The sequence below is a fragment of the Microtus ochrogaster genome, chromosome 10, assembly GCF_000317375.1.
Source record: "Microtus ochrogaster isolate Prairie Vole_2 chromosome 10, MicOch1.0, whole genome shotgun sequence".
Lineage (NCBI taxonomy): Eukaryota > Metazoa > Chordata > Mammalia > Rodentia > Cricetidae > Microtus > Microtus ochrogaster.
In genome coordinates, this window is record NC_022016.1 from 83,775,396 (window position 1) to 83,796,213 (window position 20,818).

At 47.3% G+C, this 20,818-nt stretch overlaps 1 protein-coding gene across 10 annotated transcripts in view; it reads left to right on the top strand.

The window, feature by feature from the left end:
- The window catches only part of Kif1b (kinesin family member 1B), a 144,018-nt gene extending 131,875 nt beyond the window's left edge, over positions 1–12,143 (top strand). For all 10 annotated transcript variants that reach the window (XM_005353694.3, XM_005353693.3, XM_005353702.3 and 7 more), the window contains 8 exons: positions 87–232; positions 381–620; positions 2,076–2,147; positions 3,938–4,059; positions 6,536–6,685; positions 6,986–7,178; positions 7,290–7,408; positions 7,957–12,143. In XM_005353694.3, coding sequence (XP_005353751.1) covers positions 87–232; positions 381–620; positions 2,076–2,147; positions 3,938–4,059; positions 6,536–6,685; positions 6,986–7,178; positions 7,290–7,408; positions 7,957–7,999 — 1,085 coding nt within the window. In that variant the 3' untranslated portion in view covers positions 8,000–12,143. The remainder of the gene's footprint in view (positions 1–86; positions 233–380; positions 621–2,075; positions 2,148–3,937; positions 4,060–6,535; positions 6,686–6,985; positions 7,179–7,289; positions 7,409–7,956) is intronic.
- Positions 12,144–20,818: the final 8,675 nt, after the last annotated feature.

The following is a 20,818-nucleotide window of genomic DNA, read 5'->3' on the forward strand; positions in this document are numbered from 1 at the left end:
AGTTAGGAATTTGTTTTGACCTAAATTGGAATCAGATTTTTCTCTGGAGGAATAAAAAACAAAAGATACGTTTCCTCTTATATTAGGCATGCAGAGGCGGAGGAGAAAAGTCTTGGACACTTCTGTGGCATATGTGCGGGGAGAAGAGAACCTAGCAGGCTGGCGACCTCGTGGAGACAGCCTCATCCTGGAGCACCAGTGGGAACTGGAGAAGCTGGAGCTGTTGCACGAGGTATCGAGGACTCGGGCAGGATAGCAAACACCCAGTCCACTCCTGCCTTCTCTCCACGGCTCTTGGCTTGTTGGTCTGTGAGATGCAAGCATAGTGATTTGCGCATTAAACACTTAATGATCTTAGATAATGATGTTCATATTCTCAGGTGGAGAAAACACGCCACTTCTTGCTGCTTCGGGATAGACTTGGTGACAGCATACCCAAGTCTCTGAGTGACTCATTGTCCCCCAGCCTCAGCAGTGGAACCCTCAGTACCTCCACCAGTATGTCTTCTCAGATCTCCACCACCACCTTTGAAAGCGCCATCACACCTAGCGAGAGCAGTGGCTATGACTCAGCAGACATTGAAAGCCTGGTGGACCGAGAGAAAGAGCTGGCTACAAAGGTGGAGCATCCCTTCTTTCTTGCTCAGAGTCCCTACCACAGGGACTGTGTTCTTTAAAGACACTGACACTGAATGTAAAAATAACAGGGATCAATTCTTGCCCTTAAGCTTAAGCCTGGATAACAAGCTTATCACGGGGTGTGCCCCATAGATGAGGCTTCCTGAACTGACCTTGGAAGTACCTGGTAGGAGGCAGCTAGTAGCTTAGGGAATTCATGAGGTGGGGGGGGCTGGAATGTAGTGGGTTCTGTGTGGGTCATCCAAGACTGTCCAGTGGGTCCTGGGAGTGATGTAAATATTTTAAATGGCATTTGTTTCTATGTCGTTTTAAACAAGATTTAATAATTATTTATAGAAATAATGGTATATAAATCAGTGGTAGTGCATTTTCCTAGCATGTGCAAGGCACTGAGTTTGGCCTTAAGTACAACAAAATACATTAAATTAAACAACAACAACAATAGTTTTCTTTAGTGAAATGAAAAGGATTGCTTTGTGAGACTGTGGAAGAGAGCTTGTGACCGTGATCCAGGAAGAGGGATGATGCCTTTTTAGGAGCGGGAAGAAGGGGTTCTGGATGGATGGGAGAGGGCAAAGGTAGATGAGGAGGACCCATGGGTGTGTAGCTGCTCGGTAGATGGTAACAGAGGAAATGGAAACTTACGGGGGTTTTGTTTTTCCAGTGTTGGGCATTGAACTTAGATCCTCATAAACGCTAGGCAAACACTACCACTAAGCTAGATTGCCAACTCATGTCCATGTTTTTATTGAATGAGAATTAAAGGGATGTCCATTCTTTTGGGTTTTCAAAACAGAATCTTCCTGTATTGCCTTGACTTGCAGCAACCCTCTTGGCTCTGTCTGCTGAGTGCTAAAATTAGAGGCGTATAGTGCCATGCCTATAGTGCTTATGAATACAGCAATGCCTTTTTTTGAGGTAGGGTCTCTCAGTTACATAGTCCTAGCTGGCCTAGAACTTGATATGTAGACCAGTCTGACCTTGAACTTACCGAGATCCACCTGCCTTTGCATGGGTCACTGTGCTCAACTCCTGAGCACTTCGAAATTATGATGTTTGTAGTCATTTGTTTTGGTTGTATGAAGAATGTGGTGGTGGTACACCCATTTAATCCCAGCACTCAGAGGCAGAGGCAGATGAATTTCTGTGAGTTCAAGGCTAAACTGATCTACAGAGTGAGTTCCAGGGCAGCTAGTGGTTACACAGAGAAACCCTGTCTTGGAAAAAAGAATGGTTCTTTAAATCCATGTGTTCTTTATGGCTTTACCTAGATATATGCTGGCTTTTCTCAGGATTTTCCTAGTTACTCTAAGGCAACATCTGAGCTCTGGCATAGGTGTTGGACATGCCAGCTTTCCTGTACACAGTGGTTTCTTTAGCCATTGGAGTTTGATGTTCAACCTTAACCAGTTCATCTGTCTTTCTCTCTTTTTTAGTGCCTGCAGCTTCTCACCCACACTTTCAACCGGGAACTCAACCAGGTTCATGGCAGCATCAGCGACTGTAAGGTGAGCACACAAAGGCGGCTGTTTTCACCACTGTGTTGACTACTGTTTCCTTGCCAGCTCCAGATTTTCTATCACAACTTCTGTGCTTTCAGGCCCTGCGGTGGGCATAGATTTTGTTTGGAGGGACATAGCATTATTCTCTGGTATATCTTCTGATTTATAGTCAAAACACAGCCTTTTGAAGATGGCAGTCTCCCTCTACAATGCTTAGGACCACTGTCAAACAGGAAGTATTTTGTTTCTTTCCTGCTTCCCTTAGGAGATCATCTGCTGTAGGAAGTGGTATGCTTTTGTATGACACAAAAGTTGTAAGGCAGGGCTGAAGAGATGGCTCAGCGCTTAAGAGCACTGGCTGCTCTTCCAGAGGACCTGGTTTCAATTCCCAACACCCATATGGTGGCTATCTGTAATCCCGATATCTGACACCCTCACACAGACGTACATGCAGGCAAAACACCAATGCACATAAAATGAAAATAAATAAATTAAAAAAAAACGGATTGTAAGGCTCCTGGCTGTATCAGGCTCAATGCCTTCAGCAAAGGGTGATGATGATTCATGAGCGTACTTGTGTGTCCTTCACGGTCTTAATCAGCTTGACTCTCTGGCTTTTCCTTCAGCCTTCCCAACTACTGCCTGCCTGGGTCTTTGTATACTTCATATACCTTCTTCTAGACACTCCCATGTTTAGATCCGTCATGTCTTCTGGTTTTTGTTCCAGCATTGCCTTCTTGGGAATGGGCCTTCTTCAGCACCCACAGCAAGCTAGCAGCTCTCTGAAACTCTTGTTTTTCATTTTTATTCTTTTAATTTTATATGTATGGGCATTTTGTATGCATGTAGGTCTATGCACTGCATTTGTGCCTCGTGTCTGTTACGGTCAGAAAAAGGTGTTGTATCCCTAGAACTGGAGTCACAGATAGATGTGAGCCACTATGTGGGTCCTAGAAATTGAACCCAAGTCCTCTGTAAGAGCAACCAGTGCTCTTAACTACTCAGGCATCTCTCTAGCCCCACTATCTGGCACTTTTAATTTTTATTTTATGTACTTATTTATTGTGAATTTTTTTGAGACATGGTTTCACTATGTAACTCTGGCTACTCTGGAACTTGAGGCCAGCCTGGTCTGCAGAGTTCCAGGATAATCAGAACTACACAGAGAAAGCTTGTGTCTATTTTCTTCATCAAATAATGTGTGCTCCGTGAGAGCAGGACCTGTGCCGTGTGCTTAGAGTAACATGCTTGCTGTAGCTGCTCGATGTGCATGTGCATGAGGCTCTTTAGAAGGAGAATTGTTGATGCAAAAAATAGAGGTGTGCCTTCTTTTTTGTTTAGTTGTTTGGTTTTGTTTGGGGATTTTTGAGACAGGGTTTCTCTGTGTAGCTCTGGCAGTCCTGGAAATCACTCTGTACACTAGGCTGACCTTGAACTCAGAGAGATCCACCTGCCTCTGCTCCCTGAGTGTGTGCCTCTACACACAGCTGAGGTTTGTCTTCTTTTATGACCTTTGGATCAGCTTAATAAAATGAGGCACTGGTTGTCTTGGAGAATCTCTGCTGCTCTCGACAGCAGAGTCAGAGCTAACGCTCTTGCCATAGAAGCGTGAGCGTGTGAGTTCAGATCCCTAGCACCCCAGTGAGAGGCATTTCCAGTGGAACATGCCGAGAATCCCAGTGCTGGGGAGGCAGAGACAGGTAGGTCCTGGGGCTTGCTGGCCAGTTAGTCCAGCTAAAGTCGGTGAGCTCCATTATTTTGCTGCTCAGTCTCAGAGGTGATGTTCATGTTTCTAGCTGTCTGACGTCTCTCCAATTGGACGGGACCCGTCTGTGGCCAGTTTCAGCAGCTCCACCCTCACCCCCTCCTCCACATGCCCCTCTCTGGCGGACTCAAGGAGCAGCTCAATGGACCAGAAGTAAGTCCCCGATTTCACAGATGGGCAGAGAAAATGCCAGCTGTAGTTCTCAGTAAGATGCTACAGACCACCCAGACGTGTGTGAGCTCTTTTCGTGTTAATGCCTTAATAAAGGGCCCGACAGTGGTACGTGCCTTTAATCCCTGTACTCAGGAGGCAGAGGCAGGCCAGTCTCTGAGTTCAAGGCCAGCCTGGTCTACAGACAGATCAAGTTACCAGATGACCAGGGCTACACAGAGAAACCCTGTCTTGAAAAACCAAACAATCAATGAGTCAGTCAATCAATTTAGAGTGTTACTAACTATAAAATTGTTATATTTGTCACTAAGAAAGGAAAAGCTAATTAAACACACCAACCAAATGTAAGCTTCTTCCCAGTTCAAGAGGAAATGATGAAACGTGGAGGACTGGGGAGGCGGCTCAGATGATAAAATTCCTGCTGTCCAAGCATGAGCGCCCAGGTTCAGACCCCCAGCACCCAGGTAAAAAGCATTTTCAGTGCCTTGTGCCTGTAACCCCAGTGCCGAGGCGGCAGAGACAGGTGAACCCTGGGGCTTGCTGGCCAATTAGTCCAGCTAAAGTTGGTGAGGTCCAGATTCAATGAGAGACCCTGTCTCAAAAATACCATCTCCAAAGCTCACGAACATCCCAGAAGAGGGAGCAGCAGGAATTTCAGTGCTGGGGCAGGAAGGAGTACTGTGAAATGCTGTCTCCTGAGTGTCACACAGCCATTGTAGCTTATGAACTCACAGCAGCTGTGGCTGCCTGTCTAAGATCTGTGCAAGGTGAAGACAGTCACAGCCCTACCACGGGTCAGGGCACGGCTCACAAGGCCCTTTCCTAGCCGAGGAGCTTTTGGCAACTGATGGCTTCTGGGAGAGAGTCATTTTTCTTTGGGACATGGCCACTACTAGGTTATCCTTGCTCTAGTAGATGACCCCACACCTATGTGAATACAGGCAGTGCTAACTGATCTCAGTAGATTATGAACACGAAGCTGGAAGGGGCATGGTTGGTGAGTCAGGGAGTCGGGGGAAGTAGAGAGGTAGAGATTAGCAAAATACATTGTGTCCAGGTATAAAACTCTCAAAGAAAAAATAGACTCTTTATAAAAGATTAAAACCTTTAAGCCGGGCGGTGGTGGCGCACGCCTTTAATCCCAGCAATAGGGAGGCAGAGGCAGGCGGATCTCTGTGAGTTCGAGACCAGCCTGGTCTACAAGAGCTAGTTCCAGGACAGGCTCCAAAACCACAGAGAAACCCTGCCTCGAAAAAAAAAAGAGAGATTAAAACCTTTAAAATTAAGTGGCTAATGATAGAGGGAGATGTCCAGTGTTGACCTCTGACCTCTGCATCATTAGCTCATGCATACACACACACACACACACACACACACACACACACACACACACACGAATAATAAGGCTTGTAAAATTGACTTTTAGAATCAGAAAGATACAGTATCCTCAGGTCCCTAACACAATCAGAACAGGGATAAAGAATGTCCAGATGGCCACCTGCTCCTGTGGCTTAGGGCCCTAGTTGCTTCTCATTGTTTGCTTCTCTACTTGGACTCACTAAAGACACACAGTGGCCAAGCCTCTGTCTCCCTGAGTTTCTGATCGCCAAGTCTACCAGTCCCAGAGAATGCTGCTGCTGTCAGTCAGGGGCACACCTTGGGAACCACTGCCTCGGGTCTGGCCATGAGACTGATAGGAAACTTGCAAGGGAATAGAATTTATAGACTAGCAGGAGGTCCTGACTCAGTGTCTCCCAGTGCCCTTTCTTTTTTTTTTTCTTTTTTTTTTTATTGAGAAAAGGAAAAAAAAAAGTTTCCCCCTTCTCCCAGCCTCCCATTTCCCTCCCCCTCCTCCCACCCTTCTCCCTCTCCCCCCACACCTTTTCCCCTCCCTCTCCAGACCAAAGAGCAGTCAGGGTTCCCTGCCCTGTGGAAAGTCCAAGGACCTCCCCCCTCCGTCCATGTCTAGGAAGGTGAACATCCAAACTGGCTAGGCTCCCACAAAGCCAGAACATGAAGTAGGATCAAAACCCCGTGCCATTGTCCTTGGGTTCTCATCATCCCTCATTGTTCGCCATGTTCAGAGAGTCCAGTTTTATCCCATGCTTTTTCAGTCATAGTCCAGCTGGCCTTGGTGAGCTCCCAATAGATCAGCCCCCATTGTCTCAGTGGGTGGGTGCACCCCTCGTGGTCCTGACTTCCTTGCTCATCTTCTCCCTCCTTCCGCTCCTCATTGGGACTTTGGGAGCTCAGTCCAGTGCTCCAGTGTGGGTTCCCAGTGCCCTTTCATGAGAAAGTGGAATCAAGAATTACCTTTCTGATACCAGCTTGTCTTAGCTGAACACTGCAGCTGATGTTTGCCCTGGTGTTAGGCAGAAGCACTATGTCCTGGTAGGGTGATGTGCACAGGTGCTTTGACCTTCCCGAGACGCTTCTTACTCCTTCCCTTCTCTGTAAGGACCCCAGAAGCCAACTCTCGTGCCTCTAGTCCCTGCCAAGAATTTGAACAGTTTCAGATCGTCCCAACTGTGGAGACGCCCTATTTGGCCCGAGCGGGAAAAAATGAATTTCTCAATCTTGTTCCAGACATTGAAGAAGTCAGAGCAGGGTGAGTGCTGTGACAGGCAGCAGGAGTGGGTTGTCTGGGCAAGTGTGTTCCAGCCAGGAGTACACTGACTGTCTCTGCTGTGTGTATCAGGCATCCGAGCCTGGCATTTGATGCTGTTGTGGCATCTGCTCTTTTCTGTGTTGCTGTGTTGCTCTTTTCTGTGTTGGGAATCTGGGCCAAAGGGATCATTTGCCTGTCTTGCTGCATCTGGGGGCTTCCCTAGTGGAGGCATGTGTCGATGGTTCTCAGCTTATTATCACTTATTTTGGAGAAACCGACTTCTTTTGCTCTATCCTTTAGGTCAGTGGTATCTAAGAAGGGATACCTGCACTTCAAGGAGCCTCTTTCCAGCAACTGGGTTAAACATTTTGTTGTGGTCCGTCGCCCTTATGTCTTCATCTATAACAGTGACAAAGATCCCGTGGAGCGTGGCATCATTAACCTGTCTACAGCACAGGTGGAGTACAGTGAGGACCAGCAGGCCATGGTGAAGGTCAGTCTGTCCTTCCCTTTACAGCCTGGCGCTCTGGTCGGTGGCATGGGCCCTACTTTATATCCGAGGTGCTTATAGTGACTTTCTCATTCACTTAATGTTTCTTTCCAGACACCTAATACCTTTGCTGTATGCACAAAGCACCGTGGGGTCCTTTTGCAAGCGCTCAATGACAAAGACATGAATGACTGGTTATATGCCTTTAACCCACTTCTGGCTGGCACAATAAGGTAAAGGTGTTCTCTTGTCTGATTTTGTCTTGTTGAGACAGTCCTCCTGTGTAGTCCAGGCTGGATTCTGAGTTCTCCACCTCCTCCCAAGTGCTAGGATTACAGGTGTGCAGTACCATGCCTAGCTCTAGGAAGCCATTTCCTTTCTCTCCTTGGCTTTTAGCCCCCGAGATAGCAACATGAATGGGAAAGACATCCTAACTGGGTTGAAAGTGGAGGGAAGCCAAGAATGTGATGAACGCACAAGGTGTGGATGAGACCCTTTCTGTAAGGCGTCTGTGTCCTCCCGTAGGGATGCTGTCGCACCACTGAGCATCCTCTTGGTTTCAGTTGTCAAGAGGCCCTGCTGGCGGGGCACTGAGTGAAGGGACGACTGTGAGTGTTTTAATGGATTCCCACAGTTCAGCTCTCTGCTTCTGAGGGGCTTATCTCACAGAGTTCCCAGAGCCATGTTTAGGAGCCTAGCACCCTGGGTCTGCCACCCTGGGTCACCTTTGAGGAGACCTAACCCTGCCTTTTTCTAACCCTGCCTCCCATCTTTCTCACAGGTCAAAACTCTCTCGCAGATGCCCAAGCCAGCCAAAATACTAAGCAGTTCTGCTGAGCCTTGCTCACTTCGACAGATAAAGAAAGTGTTACCTCTCATTCTCTTTGTGATTCTTGACGGTTATTCTTGTATGTAGCCTGTGGCTTTCCTCCTTTGCCCTTCCATCCAGCACTTCTCCAGCTCTCCTGCCCCTATCTCCATGGTTCTGTACTCTTCTTTTTTCTTGTGCTAAGACTTGTAGCATGTGGCCTAACAAAAGGGGGAAAACACTACACACACATACACACTCACACACAAACCCTGAGGGGATCCAGCAAATCTCCAGGTTATTTTCCGGTGTACTTCAGCTTCTGTTTGAATGGTAGATCCCCTTCATAATCACTGTCTGTCTGCTGTCTCTGTGTAACTCTGGTTTTCAGGGTAACTTCTCTCTCCCTCTCTTGCTCTTTCTGTTTATGATAATACTACTTTTTCCTGGGTGGCTTAGAGACTAAGGGAGGAGACATTTGGCATGTCAGCCCGTGAGAAAAAATTTGCTTTTCCCTCATTCTGTCTCTTTTTTGGTGACTAATCCTGCATTTCCATTCAGGAAAGCACTGTGGGAAACTCAGAAATGGGATTTATATTCTCTGTCCAAATCAGGGCTAAAGCATGGACTTTTAGAGTGGAAGAGACAGAAGAGCCTTTGTGATAGGCCTGGAAGAGCAGCTGCTGCTGGCCCTTTAAGGCCAGTGGGGGTGATCTTTAAAGCAAGGCTGTAGTCGCTGGCTCTCAGTGGAGTCCTGCAGCCTTTCTCCTCCTCACTGGGAAGGAGGCTTTTGTCTAGGTTTCCAACTCTGTCCTCAGCATTCCTGATGCTGGTGACACTGTTTGGAATCATGTGATGTCATGCACACATCTCCCAGCAGGGGGCACTGGGGAGTGTTTGACGTATGGGAGAAACTGGATCAACTTTGCTATGAGATTGCTGAGTGCAGCTTGTGATTGTTGTAGCTCCCTTTGGTCAAAGGACTGCAGCTTCAGCGTAAACTTTGAAATTGTCTTCTGACTCCAGCCATTCCCAATAATGCTAGTCTCCTTAACAAACATGGCGAGCTTTGTGTTCTGAATGCCAGAATTGACCAGTCCCCACCACCATTCCAAACAAATCAGAAGACAACACTTAGGGACAAGAAGGAGTGTCCCCAGCTGTCCTGTGGTTTGCATTGGATCTTGACCTGCGGGCCCCCACCACCACCACCTCCGCCCCTCCCCTCCACTGGCCACTGTTCCCCGGTGGTTTGGAAATACCTTCTTAGAAAGAAGAGGAACTTCCTGCCACTAGTTCCTATGGCTTCTAACAAACCAGGTCAGGGTTCAAGAGACCATCAGAAACTAATGCTCTTCCTTTACCTGCCAGTGAGTGTTATGGGACTTAGTAGGGCACAGAAAGCCCTGGCTTGTTTCCTTCAGTTGCTTGGCCAGTGACTGGTCCTGCCAGCCTGTTTCACCACCGCTCAGGCACCCAGGAAAGCATCTGCTCACCTCCACTCTGGGAGGGTTCCCCATGTGAGGGTAGTGGTGGAATGGATTTCCTTCTGGTCAGGAGCTCACTCAGCACTGCAGAGCAGCCGCTAGGGAGGCTCGTGGGCATGCAGACCCGCTCCCGACATCTCAGCGGGGCTTCTCCCTGAAGAGCAAGACTCCCAGCCCCTTACGGTTATTACCATTGCCTTGCAAAGGAAAGGAAAAGTGCACCATGGAAAGAAAGGGCAGAAATCAAGACTGTTTTATCTGAAAGAATGATCAGCAAATACTCTGGTGGGTTTGTAACCCTTCCTTCCTCTCCTTAAAGCATAGGTCACTAACTGTGTTACTTGTCTTCTAAGCGCATGTCCGAGGTTTAATGTAGTCAGAAGCCTGTTGTCTAATGGACTCAACGTGCCCCTCTGGTGTATACTCAAATCCAGCAGGCTCTGTCCGTGCTTGGAGACAGTGTCCTGGACCAGAACTAAATTTTCCTTCAGGGAAATGAAGACGAAAGGCCACTTCTAAACTGAGTCACTGACGTTGCTGCTGCTGTGAGGGTGGATGGGGGGACCCGCATCTCTGAGAGAGGTGTGCAGCCTGAGGGAGTGGAGCTGTGTGATGTGATGCTTGTGTTCTCTTGAAACTCAGACAAAACTGGGTGAGAAAGTCTTTGCTTTGCAAATATCAATGTTAGAATGAGCCAAACGGACCCTTCATAAATGCCCAGATAAGGCGGCCTCAGTGGGAAGCCAGGGAAAGTGAGGTGGAACTTGGGCAGGCATGTTTCTATCTGCTGCTGTTGGTGCCCCTCTTTCTGTAGGGTGCGTGCTCAGATTGGAACCTGAGCAGTTTGGGATTGAGTTCCTTTTCCAGGCACGGTCACCTCTGCTCTGAAAGAAGAAGGGTTTTATGGCAGGACCTGTTTGTGGCATTTTTGTGGCCGCCATAATAGTAGGAAAGTTAAGACAACTAGTCTTTAAGGAGATTGCCTTTTAAGGTTTTTTTTTGAATTTTCAAAGCATTCCTTTAAACAAAAAACCTAGAATGAAAACATACAAATTACAGAAAGTGAGTGCTAGTTACCCTCTCTCTTCCTGACTTTTCCCTCCTTCCTTCTCCGGAGCAAATGCAGCCCCCTAGCTGCCCCTGACCAGTGCTCAGGCCTTGCCTGCTTCTGGGAACCACCCTGGGAGTCAGCCAGCTCTCAGGCCCAGACTGTGCGGGTCCAGGCAGTCCCTGCACAAGGTTAGGCAGAGCACGGGCCAGGCTGCTTCCAAACTCCATCCATAAATGAGAGAGCTGATGCGGCAAGTGCTGAAGGCTCATCAACCAGGACGCCATTATTTCCCTTCAGCTGCGTGGAATCTATATATCTATTCGTTTTCAAGTTGTTGTTTTTTTATCTTGTTTAGATGAAGGATGAAGGATGATTGTGAAAGGGCTTTGGGGTCTAAAACAGACGGCTTCTTTCATGTATTTCGAAGCATAGACTTTGTTACCCACTGCTGCTTGTCTAATTTACAGGGAGATTTACTTTTGTAAGGTATTTGTATATTTATACAGCTGTAATGAATTGCACACTGGACTGATGGGATAGTTCTGCCCTGGGTGGTGCCTGGTGGAACTCCGGCACTCCCTCCTGGGTGCCGTGCTCTGGCTCTCCTGAACAGTACTGGGGCTGGGTGTTCGTGGGCGTGGGTCCTTCACTTTTCACTTGGGTTTCTTTTGAAAGTGTAATCTTTAACTCACTCTGTGAGAAGGAAAGCATAGTTCTGTTGCTGCTCTTAGAAGGTCTGCTGAGCGCATTGGAATAGAACTTTGGCGCTGTGCACTACGGCCATCCACCGTGACAGTGAGCCACCAAGACTGGGTAAGACCATCGGCGGGGAGATTATTGCTGTTACTGTTCAAAAGGCCATTTATGAAGTGGGTATTGGAGCTCAGTAAAATCTTAAGAGAGCCCCTTATGACTTAAAGAAATTAAGAGTTGATACAGAACTGGTGTTAAAAACACTGGAGGTTACAGCCAGAGGCCAGGGGCGTAGCTTAGTGATAGAGCACTTAGCAGTTCTGTGTGATGCCTTTGATTTAGTCCCCCAGTACTGCGAAGAGAGACAAAAACTTCCCAGTAGATAGCTGCTCAGACAGAAGGTCCAGGCAGAGGTTGGTCTCATGCCAAGTCCTGGATGTTACACGTCACTTGTCACATCTTTGGTTGTTTTTTTTTCATGCTGTGTATTCTGGCATCAGTTCTCCCAAGGAATTCACCAGCCTCCTCATGGTTACCATTGTCTCAGACGTTGTGGCTCCAAGTACTTGTCTGTTGAGAGCCACGTCTCTCATCACCATCCCCATGCTGTGACAGAACCCGGGAAGCATAAGTGGCCTTTTTGAACCAAGACTTTGCAAACTGATCTCTCCCCAGTGAAGGAGTTGAGCACAAGCAACAATGTACATTATTAATTTTGGATTTCATTTTCATGTTTTATTTTGTAAATATCTGATGTTTGGAGCTTGAGTATACAAAATGTAAATACAGTTCTTGTATTTGTACTAATCCTGACTCTTCTGCTGTATAGCCTTAGATGTGTAGTGCAAACATTATTTAACTGTGTATGGTAACCTTGCATCACAGACCTGCTAGTGAACGAGGTAAGAATAATAAAGGTACAACCAGTGCATCAAATGACTCTTGTGTTTATTCCTGTGCCCCTTGGAAAGCCATTGCATACTAATTTTGCTTCTTACAGTGATAATTCTTTGTATTTTTTATTTTTTGGTTTTTCAGGACATGGTTTTTCTGTGTAACCCTGTATGTCTTGGAACTCATTTTGTAGACCAGGCTGGCCCTGAACTCAGATCTGCCTACCTCTTCCCTCCACCCCCCAGTGCTGGGATTAAAGGTGTGCACCACCACACCTGGCTTCTTTTATTATTTATTTATTTGGTTTTTTGAGACAGGGTCTCACAGTGTGATCTTGGTTCACCTGGAACTCACTCTGTGGACCAGGCTGGCCTCAAACTCAGAGATCTGCCTATTTCTGCCTCCTGAGTGCTGGTATTAAAGGTGTTTGCCACTGAACCTGGTAATAAATCTCTTTAAAAAAAAAAAAAAAAAAGGCCATGGTGCTCTACAGGCTCCTTTCTAACTGAGAAATACATATGGCGCTATTGTTTGAAAGAGTTTCTTGCCAAATGTGTGATCAGTTGTTTGTGTAAAAGAAGTGGGCATTCTCTGAAAGCCCCTTTTTGTAGAACTACCCAAGATAATCAGTTGTATGGGAGTCTGAGAAGGGTGGAGAGGGCAGTAATTTGACATTTGCAGTGAGCTTCCCCTTGTAAGCAGAACCCAGGTAAGGCCCATGGCATGGAAGGCTGGACCTAAGCAGAAGCAATGACGTGGTCAGGTGTGGCAGTGCACACCTGCAGTCTCAGTACTTGGGCGTTCCGGGTTGTGGCTGGGAATGCAACTCAGTTGATAGACTGCTTACTTAGCATGCACAAAGCCCTGAATTCAGTCTCCAGCAAGATATAGACTAGGTATGGTGGTACACAGCTCTGATCTCAGCCCCCAGGAAGTGTAAGGGCACAGGATTAGAGTTTATGCCTATCAAACTCCAGGTCAGCATCTTTATTTTTATTTATTTATTTATTTATTTATTTATTTTTATTTATGCCCTGGCAGTGCTAAAGCCTGCATGGGCAGCCCGTATTTGGTGGTTCTGTTGAACTTGTCCGTATTGGGTTTCATGGTCTAAGCTGATGAGGACAACAAACCAGATCTCTTCCTCAAGAGGACACCAGATCTCATTACAGATGGTTGTGAGCCACCATGTGGCTGCTGGGAATTGTGGCTCAGCCCAGCATACCGTATTAAAAACAAAACAAAAACAGTGATGTGTTCAATGAACACCTTGTGTGCTGTCTGGGTGCAGTGTTTCCACCACAGACTGCAAGCAAATATGCCTGTGGTTTCCACTGCAGAGAGGTTGTCCAGATGGATAACACCAAGCAGAAAGTGTTCGGTACATCAGTGCAGTGGTCAGGAAATGAAGCTGGCATGGAATTACCCTTCAGGAATGAGGTTTATGAGGAGGATCTCAAAACCAAGTCAGGCCATGAAGTAGAAGGGAGAGCATTAGAAAGAAAATGATGGAGCTGGAGAGAGGGCTCAGTGGTTAAGAGCACTGACTGCTCTTTCAGAGGACCTGGGTTCAATTCCCAGCACACATATGGCAGCTCAGAACTGTAATTCCAGTTCCGGGAGACCCTACGCTCATGGCAAAACACGAGAGAACATAAAAAGAAAATGTGTGTGTATGCATGTGCACATAATGTGCTACAAGTGTGAAGGTGCCTTAAAACCTAGAGTGGTGCTTAAGTAAACCGGATGGTGGCGCACGCCTTTAATCCTAGCACTCAGAGGCAGGCGGATCTCTGTGAGTTCAAGGCCAGCCTGATCTACAGAGCGAGTTCCAGGACAGACTCCAAAGCTACACAGAGAAACCCTGTCTCGGAAAACAAAACAAAACAAACAAACAAAAAAAAAAAAAAAAAACAAGGGTGAGGGGGTAAAAGAAAGAGAACTGGGAGTTGCAGAGAAACATCTCTTAGTCTTAGGGGAAAATACCTAGAGAAACCCCCAGAACAAAGAGGGTGCTATCCACAGCTTCTCAGGGTGATGGGATTAACACCACATGATTTAGTTCAGCATAGCACGTGGAGGAGCCAGATACTGGTCAGGGCAGGACCGACAATGACTGTCTCTCCCAGGGAGGCATTGCCCCATCTCTTCAGGCTGTCACTGTAGGAAACAAAGCCAAGTGAGAGGTCAGAAGGAAGGCTAGACAGAGGGCATAGACTGTGCTCAGGGAAGGACGGCACTCGGTGAGTCCTGCATCACACAGGAGGCCATCTCAATCCCTTAGGGAGGTCTCCAAGCAGATTCAGTATGTGTTAAAGACAGAACTAACATACATTGAAAGCTTAAAGCTGAGTGGGTTAGGCCATCAACATGACCCAGCAAGTAAAAGTACTTGCTACCCAGCCTGATGACCTGGGTTCTATCTTTCTTTCTTATGTATCTTATGTATCTATGTATCTTATGTATCTTATGTATCTTATGTATCTATCTTTCAGCTTTCTTATGTATACAGTGTTCTGCTTACACGTGCACACCAGAAGAGGGCACCAGATCTCATTACAGATGGCTGTGAGCCACCTCGTGGTTGCTGAGAATTGAACTCAGGACCTCTGGAAGTACAGCCAGTGCTCTTAACCGCTGAGCCATCTCTCCAGCCCTCTATCCCCAGTTTTCCACAAAGCAGGAGAGAACTAATAACTCCCACAAGCTGCCCTTTGACCTCTCAGTACACACCTGGCACCATGCCCACATATACATTCGAAATTAATGTAATTTAGGGTTTTTTTCTCTAATAAAACTAGGATGGGCATGGTGGTTCGTGCTGTAATCCCAGCATTTATGGAGACTGAGACAAAGAACTAACATCTCTGCTGAAATTTTCATAGCGCTCACTGGGCACGCGCCTCAGCAGGGCTGCAGCTTCCCGAGGTGGCGAGGATGGCAGAAGGTCTTTGTGGAGGTGGAGGTTCCACCAGGCAAGAAGACCTGGGCAGGCGGCCGGAGCCAGCGGCAGAGCGCTTCACTACACAGAGGTCAGGAAGAGGTCCCACAAAAAGGAAGAGGAGTAGATGGGCTTGGGGGTCTCCAAAGGGACACCTGGCCACCAGAGTGAGGAAGTAGCAAAGAGGAAGGATTCAGTTGCCACAGCCTGTGAGGCCGATGAGCCAGAAACAAGGACTGAGCGGTGACCACAGGCTTGGGCAACAGGAAAGGATGTCACCCATTACGTCACTATCATTTCCGAACCAACTGGAAGAACAAGGTAGATGGAGGCCACATCACTACTTTTTCATTGTTTCTTTATCGTTCGTGTGTGGAGGGAAGAGGACAGTTTGAAGGAGCCCATTCTCTCCTACCAATGGGTCACGGGCATCAAATTCTAGGTTTTCAGATTTGGTAGCAAGAGCCTTAACCCACTGAGTCGTCCTGCTGGCCCCAGTCACTGTTACTATTAATAAAACTGCTATTGGAAGATGCCAATTAGGTTTGGAGCAAATATAATTCATCTAAATCTGAACCTCAGTAGCTGTGGGGTTGAGGGTTTGGAGCAGCTCTTTGTTGGTTTTGAAACAGGGTTTCCTGTAGCCCAAGGCCAGCCTTGAGCTTGCTACATAGTTAAAGAGGGCCTTGAACTCCAGATCCTCACCTCCCAAGTGCCAGAAAAGAGCAAGAGATCCCCTGGGATTGGGGTCGTGAGCCTTCTTGTGGGTTCTAGAATATTCCCAGATCCTCTGGGAGAGCAGTAAGTGTTCTTAACTACCACTCCAACTCTTCAGCTCAAGGCTGACCTTGAACTCCTGACCCTCCTTCATCTACCTTCTGAGTGCCAGGGTTATTTTTCACAGACGTGGTTACCTCTCTTCCGCCTTGTCTCTCTCCAGGCAGTGTCATTTCTGGTGTTATTTCTATAGTTTTCAGGCCTTTTTAAAATTGATTTTGGTATGTACATGCATTCCTGAGTCATTTCTCAGGTACTTTTTTCCTATTGATTCATTGATTAATTTGAGGCAGGGCCTCTCATAGTTGGCTGAGCTGACTGGCCAGGAAGCACTGGGATTACTTGGCTGGTACTCAGGCCCTCAAGCCTGCCCAGGAAACACTTGACCAACTCAGCTACAGCCCAGCCCAGTTTTCTCTTAACCTGCTTTTCACTGGAGGAGATTTCACAACCTCCCTTTGTAACTACCTTGCCCCTGCAGAACCCTGAGTACCATCACAAGCTCAGCCTTCTGGCTTAGAGATTCATATACGTGTGTGTGTGTACATGCATGCGTGCGTGCGTGTCTCTGTGTGTGTGTGTGAACTGCTTTCTCCCTATCCTGCCTCCAACCATTCAAGCTCAGTTACAATTACACAGCAAGTTTAGTGCAGAGCTGAAATGTTCAAGTCTGTACCAACTAAGTCATTGCTGACACACCCTCTTATGTAAGTCAAACAAAGAGCTCCGCCCTGGGAGGATTAATTGCTACAAGGGAGCAAGGGTTTTGGCAGTTGTGGAGTTTTGTTTTGAGGTTTTAGGCATTTAACCCAGGGCCTTGTCCCTTATTTGCTAGGCAAATACTCTACCCCAAAGCTGTATTCCCAACCTTTTTTTTTTTAGACGATCTCTGCCATTCATGCTAGCTTCGCCTTCAGTGCTCCTGCCACCGCCTGCAGAGGGCTGGCTGTTTCTGACCTTTTTCTTTTCTGTTTTGTTTCTCTGTAGCTTTGGAGCCTGTCCTGGAACTAGCTCTGTAGACCAGGCTGGCCTCGAACTCACAGAGATCCGTCTGCCTCTGTCTCCCAAGTGCGGGAACTAAAGGTGTACGCCACCACTGCCCATTGTTTCTGACCTTTCTTGATGTAGGTGATTAGGGCAAGCCAAAAAGTTGTTTGAAGTTTTAAGCATCACTGCCAGTGTGACCAGTGTCTCCAGGGCCACTGGCCTTGGTCTCATCTCTCCTATCTGCCACTCCACTACCATTTCCCAACAATCCCAGGCAGCAGGAATGTTCTCCTCACTACCTTAACATAAAACTGGACAATCCAAGTAAGGGTTTAACAGTAGTAAACTAAGAAAAACAGCGATTTGATCACTATGTGTGCATAATGTCTATCTAATGGTGACTTAGGGAAGTCCAGATGTTTAGTCACATTGACTCAGCATAATTCCTCCCTTGTTAAATCTCAGACTAGAGCAATCAATCCATTCCTGCAACAAACTGTGATGATGAACTACTGTTGGAAGTAAGCCCACAGAAGGAGGAAGAAATTGCCACGGAGTTGAGAGGTGTGCCTGCCACCACGGTGCTCTTAAAAGAGCCATGCTTCCGCCAAATGGCTGTTCTCCCAAACTTCGCGTTGAGAAATTCAATGCAGGCCTCCATTTGAAGTCAACCAAACCAAACTCTCTAATACACAGATGGAGCCAGTTTTTTTTTTTTTAAAGCAGGATCATGTCTACTTACAACTTGTAAAACTGGCTTGTAAGTAGACATGATCCTGTTGAAAGAGTCCAGGGCTTGGTCCCAGCTGGGCCTGGAGTTAAAGTTCAATTCCACCAACTGTTGGCCGACTTCAGTTCCCTGAGCACCTCACACAAAATTAAGAATTTTTTTTCCTAACTTAAAAAATTTATTTGTACTTACATGTATAGGTGTTTTGCCTGCCTGATGTCAGATCTTGGAGTTAAAGACAGATGTGAGCTGTCATGTGGGTGCTGGGAATTAACCTGGGTCCCCTGGAAGAGTAGTCAGCTCTCTCAACCACTGAGCCATCTCTCCAGTTGGAGAGGTTGAATTTTTTTTTCGAGATAAGGTTTTCTCTGTGTTGCTTTGGAGTCTGTCCTAAAACTAGCTCTTATAGACCACCAGGCTGGCCTTGAATTCAGAGATCAGCCTGCCTCTGCCCCCAGTGCTGGGATTACAGGCGTGCGCCACCCCTGCTCCACTGAGAGACTGATTTTTTTTAACAGTCTCTCTACATAGCCCCAGTTGGCCTGGAACTCACTTTGTAGCTTAGGCTGACCTTGAACTTTCAGCAATCCTCCTGCCTCTGCCACCACACCCAGCTCTGCAAGGTGTTTTATGGACTTGGCTCGTTTGTCTTTGTGTGTATGTGCATTGGCAGTGCGGGAGACTGAACCCAGGGCTTTGTACCCATCGCTGGATTATGCAAAACTCCCTCATTCTTTTGACCTCTGTGAGGCCTGCTCCTAGGATTTCTGAACTGGATTGGTCCTTATTTGCTATAATCCAGTCTGTGAGAGAGAAATGTCTGTGGTATCCAGTAAAGGAGTAATGGCGAAGTGTTCTGATCGTGCAGAGAAAGGCAGCCGACCCAGCTCCTCCCTGGTGGTCCAGATCCGACTCCTTCCCATTGGACTTAAGAGGACGGCCTTAGAGCTGGGTGTTGCGGCACAAGCTTGCAATCCCAGGAGGTGGAATTGAGGATTGCAAATTTGAGGCTAGCCTAAGCTACACAGTAAGATGCTGCCTTAAAAAACTAGTAACTGGGGCTTGGAGAGAGGGCTCAGAGGTTAAGAGTTTGCCTGCTTTTCCAAAGGTCCTTAGTTCAATTCCCAGCAACCACATGGTGGCTCACAACCATCTGTAATGGGGTCTGGTGCCTTCTTCTGGCCTGCAGGCATACACACGGACAGAATATTGTACACATAATAAATAAATATTTTAAAAATTTAAAAAAAAGAAAAAACTAGTAACTAGGGCTGAAGAGATGGCTCAGTGGTTAAGAGAGCTGACTACTCTTCCAGAGGACCCAGGTTCAATTTCCAGCAACCACATGGTGGTTCACAGCCACCTATGAGATCTGGTGCCCTCTTCTGGCCTGCAGGCACACATGGAAGGAATGTTGTATACATAATAATAAATAAATCTTTAAAAAAAAAACTATTAACTGAGCCAGGTGGTGGTGGTACACGCCTTTAACCTAGCACTCGGGAGGCAGAGGCAGGCAGATCTCTGAATTTGAGGCCAGCCTGGTCTACAAAACGAGTCCCAGGACAGGCTCCAAAGCTATACAGAGAAACCCTATCTCAAAAACAAAAACAAACAAACAAAAAAAAACCTTAGTAACTGACTTTCTTTTGGTGCTGATATTGTTCCCGCTAACATGTCCCTAAGAGCCTTTGAGCATTTTGCAAGAAACTGGCACAAAATGACACAGGACAAGAAGGGCAAGGGTTCTCTGTGTGACCAGGGAGAGCAGCATGACGACAGGAAACAGACTACAGACTGTGGTGGGCAGACAAAGTTGATTTCCACAAAAAAGCTAAAGAAGACCATGCTGAGACTGGAGGGTGCTGAGCCCAACTGCAGATCTAGAGAGTGCTGGCTAGTAAGAGATTCAAGCGTCTCAACCAGGAGGCAGTAAGAAGAGAAAGGGCCAAGTGATCCAGTTCCGAGCCAACAATATAATCATGAGCTTTTACTCATCTCAAAACAAATGAAAAACCAAAAAAACACACCTTTAATCCCAGCACTTGGGAGTTAGAGGCAGGTAGGTCTCTGAGTTCGAGGTCCCCCTGGTCTACACAGTGAGTTCCAGGACAGCCGGGGCTGTTACACAGAGAAATCCTATCTTGAAAAACCTAAATAAAAAAAAAGTTTACCCACACAAGCATCTCACCAGTGCTGGTGTGATGTAGTGATAAGGATTGCACCCAGGGCTCAGTACATGCCAGGCACACACTCTACCAACTGAGTCACATCTGCCCTGCCCTCCCCTCCATGTCTTTCTGTCTGTTTCTGTGTCTCTGGCAGGTGACTGTTGTTCCCGTTTCTCTAGCCCCCTGTAAATAGCAACACAGTCAAGTTTGCCCCACTGGGAGCTGGTCAGTCTGTTATTTCCAAGAGGGGGCGGGGACCAAGGCAGTACCATATGGGAGCTGGGAGCTGCTGCAGCATGTTCTCTGTTCTTATAGTCAACCCATTGTCTAGCTTGTGGGAGAGCCAAAAAATTAAGCCAAGTTTCTGCTTTAATGTTTGGTTGTTCTGCTTGTCTGAGACAGGGTGTCAGTCATAGCCCTGGTCTCCAGGCTTTTAAAATCTCTGTGGTGTTGGTGCTTGAACTTTATTTTTATTCTCTTTGTAGCCTGGGGTGGCTTCAGACTCCCAGCGGTCCTCCTGCCTCAGCCTCCCAACTGCATCAGAAAGCCCAGCCTTGTGAAGCCTTTGTTAAGCAGGCATGAAGGCCTGGGCTCAGATCCCCGGGACCCATGTAAAGCCAGAGCCTGAGCAGGACTGGAACCCCAGTGCTCCTACATGGACAGACAAGGAAAGCAGCGATGAACCCCGCCCCGCTGCTGGGATTATGGGTGTCCACTACACCTGATGCTGAGGACAGAACTCAGACCTTTGCACCTGGCAGGGAAGCACTCGCCCAACTGAACGATAAGCCATGACCTCTCAGTCTAGATCCAAAAACACAGGCTAGCCAGGCGGTGGTGGCCCACGCCTTTAATCCCAGAACTCGGAAGGAAGAAGCAGGCAGATCTCTGAGTTCAAAGCCAGCCTGGTCTAAGCAGAGCGAGTTCCAGGACAGCCAGAGTTACACCACAGGGAAACCCTGTCTCGAAAAACAAAAACAAACAAAAAAGCCCAAAACAGCCGGGCGGTGGTGGCGCACGCCTTTACTCCCAGCACTCGGGAGGCAGAGGCAGGCGGATCGAGACCAGCCTGGTCTACGGAGCAGAGAAACCCTGTCTTGAAAA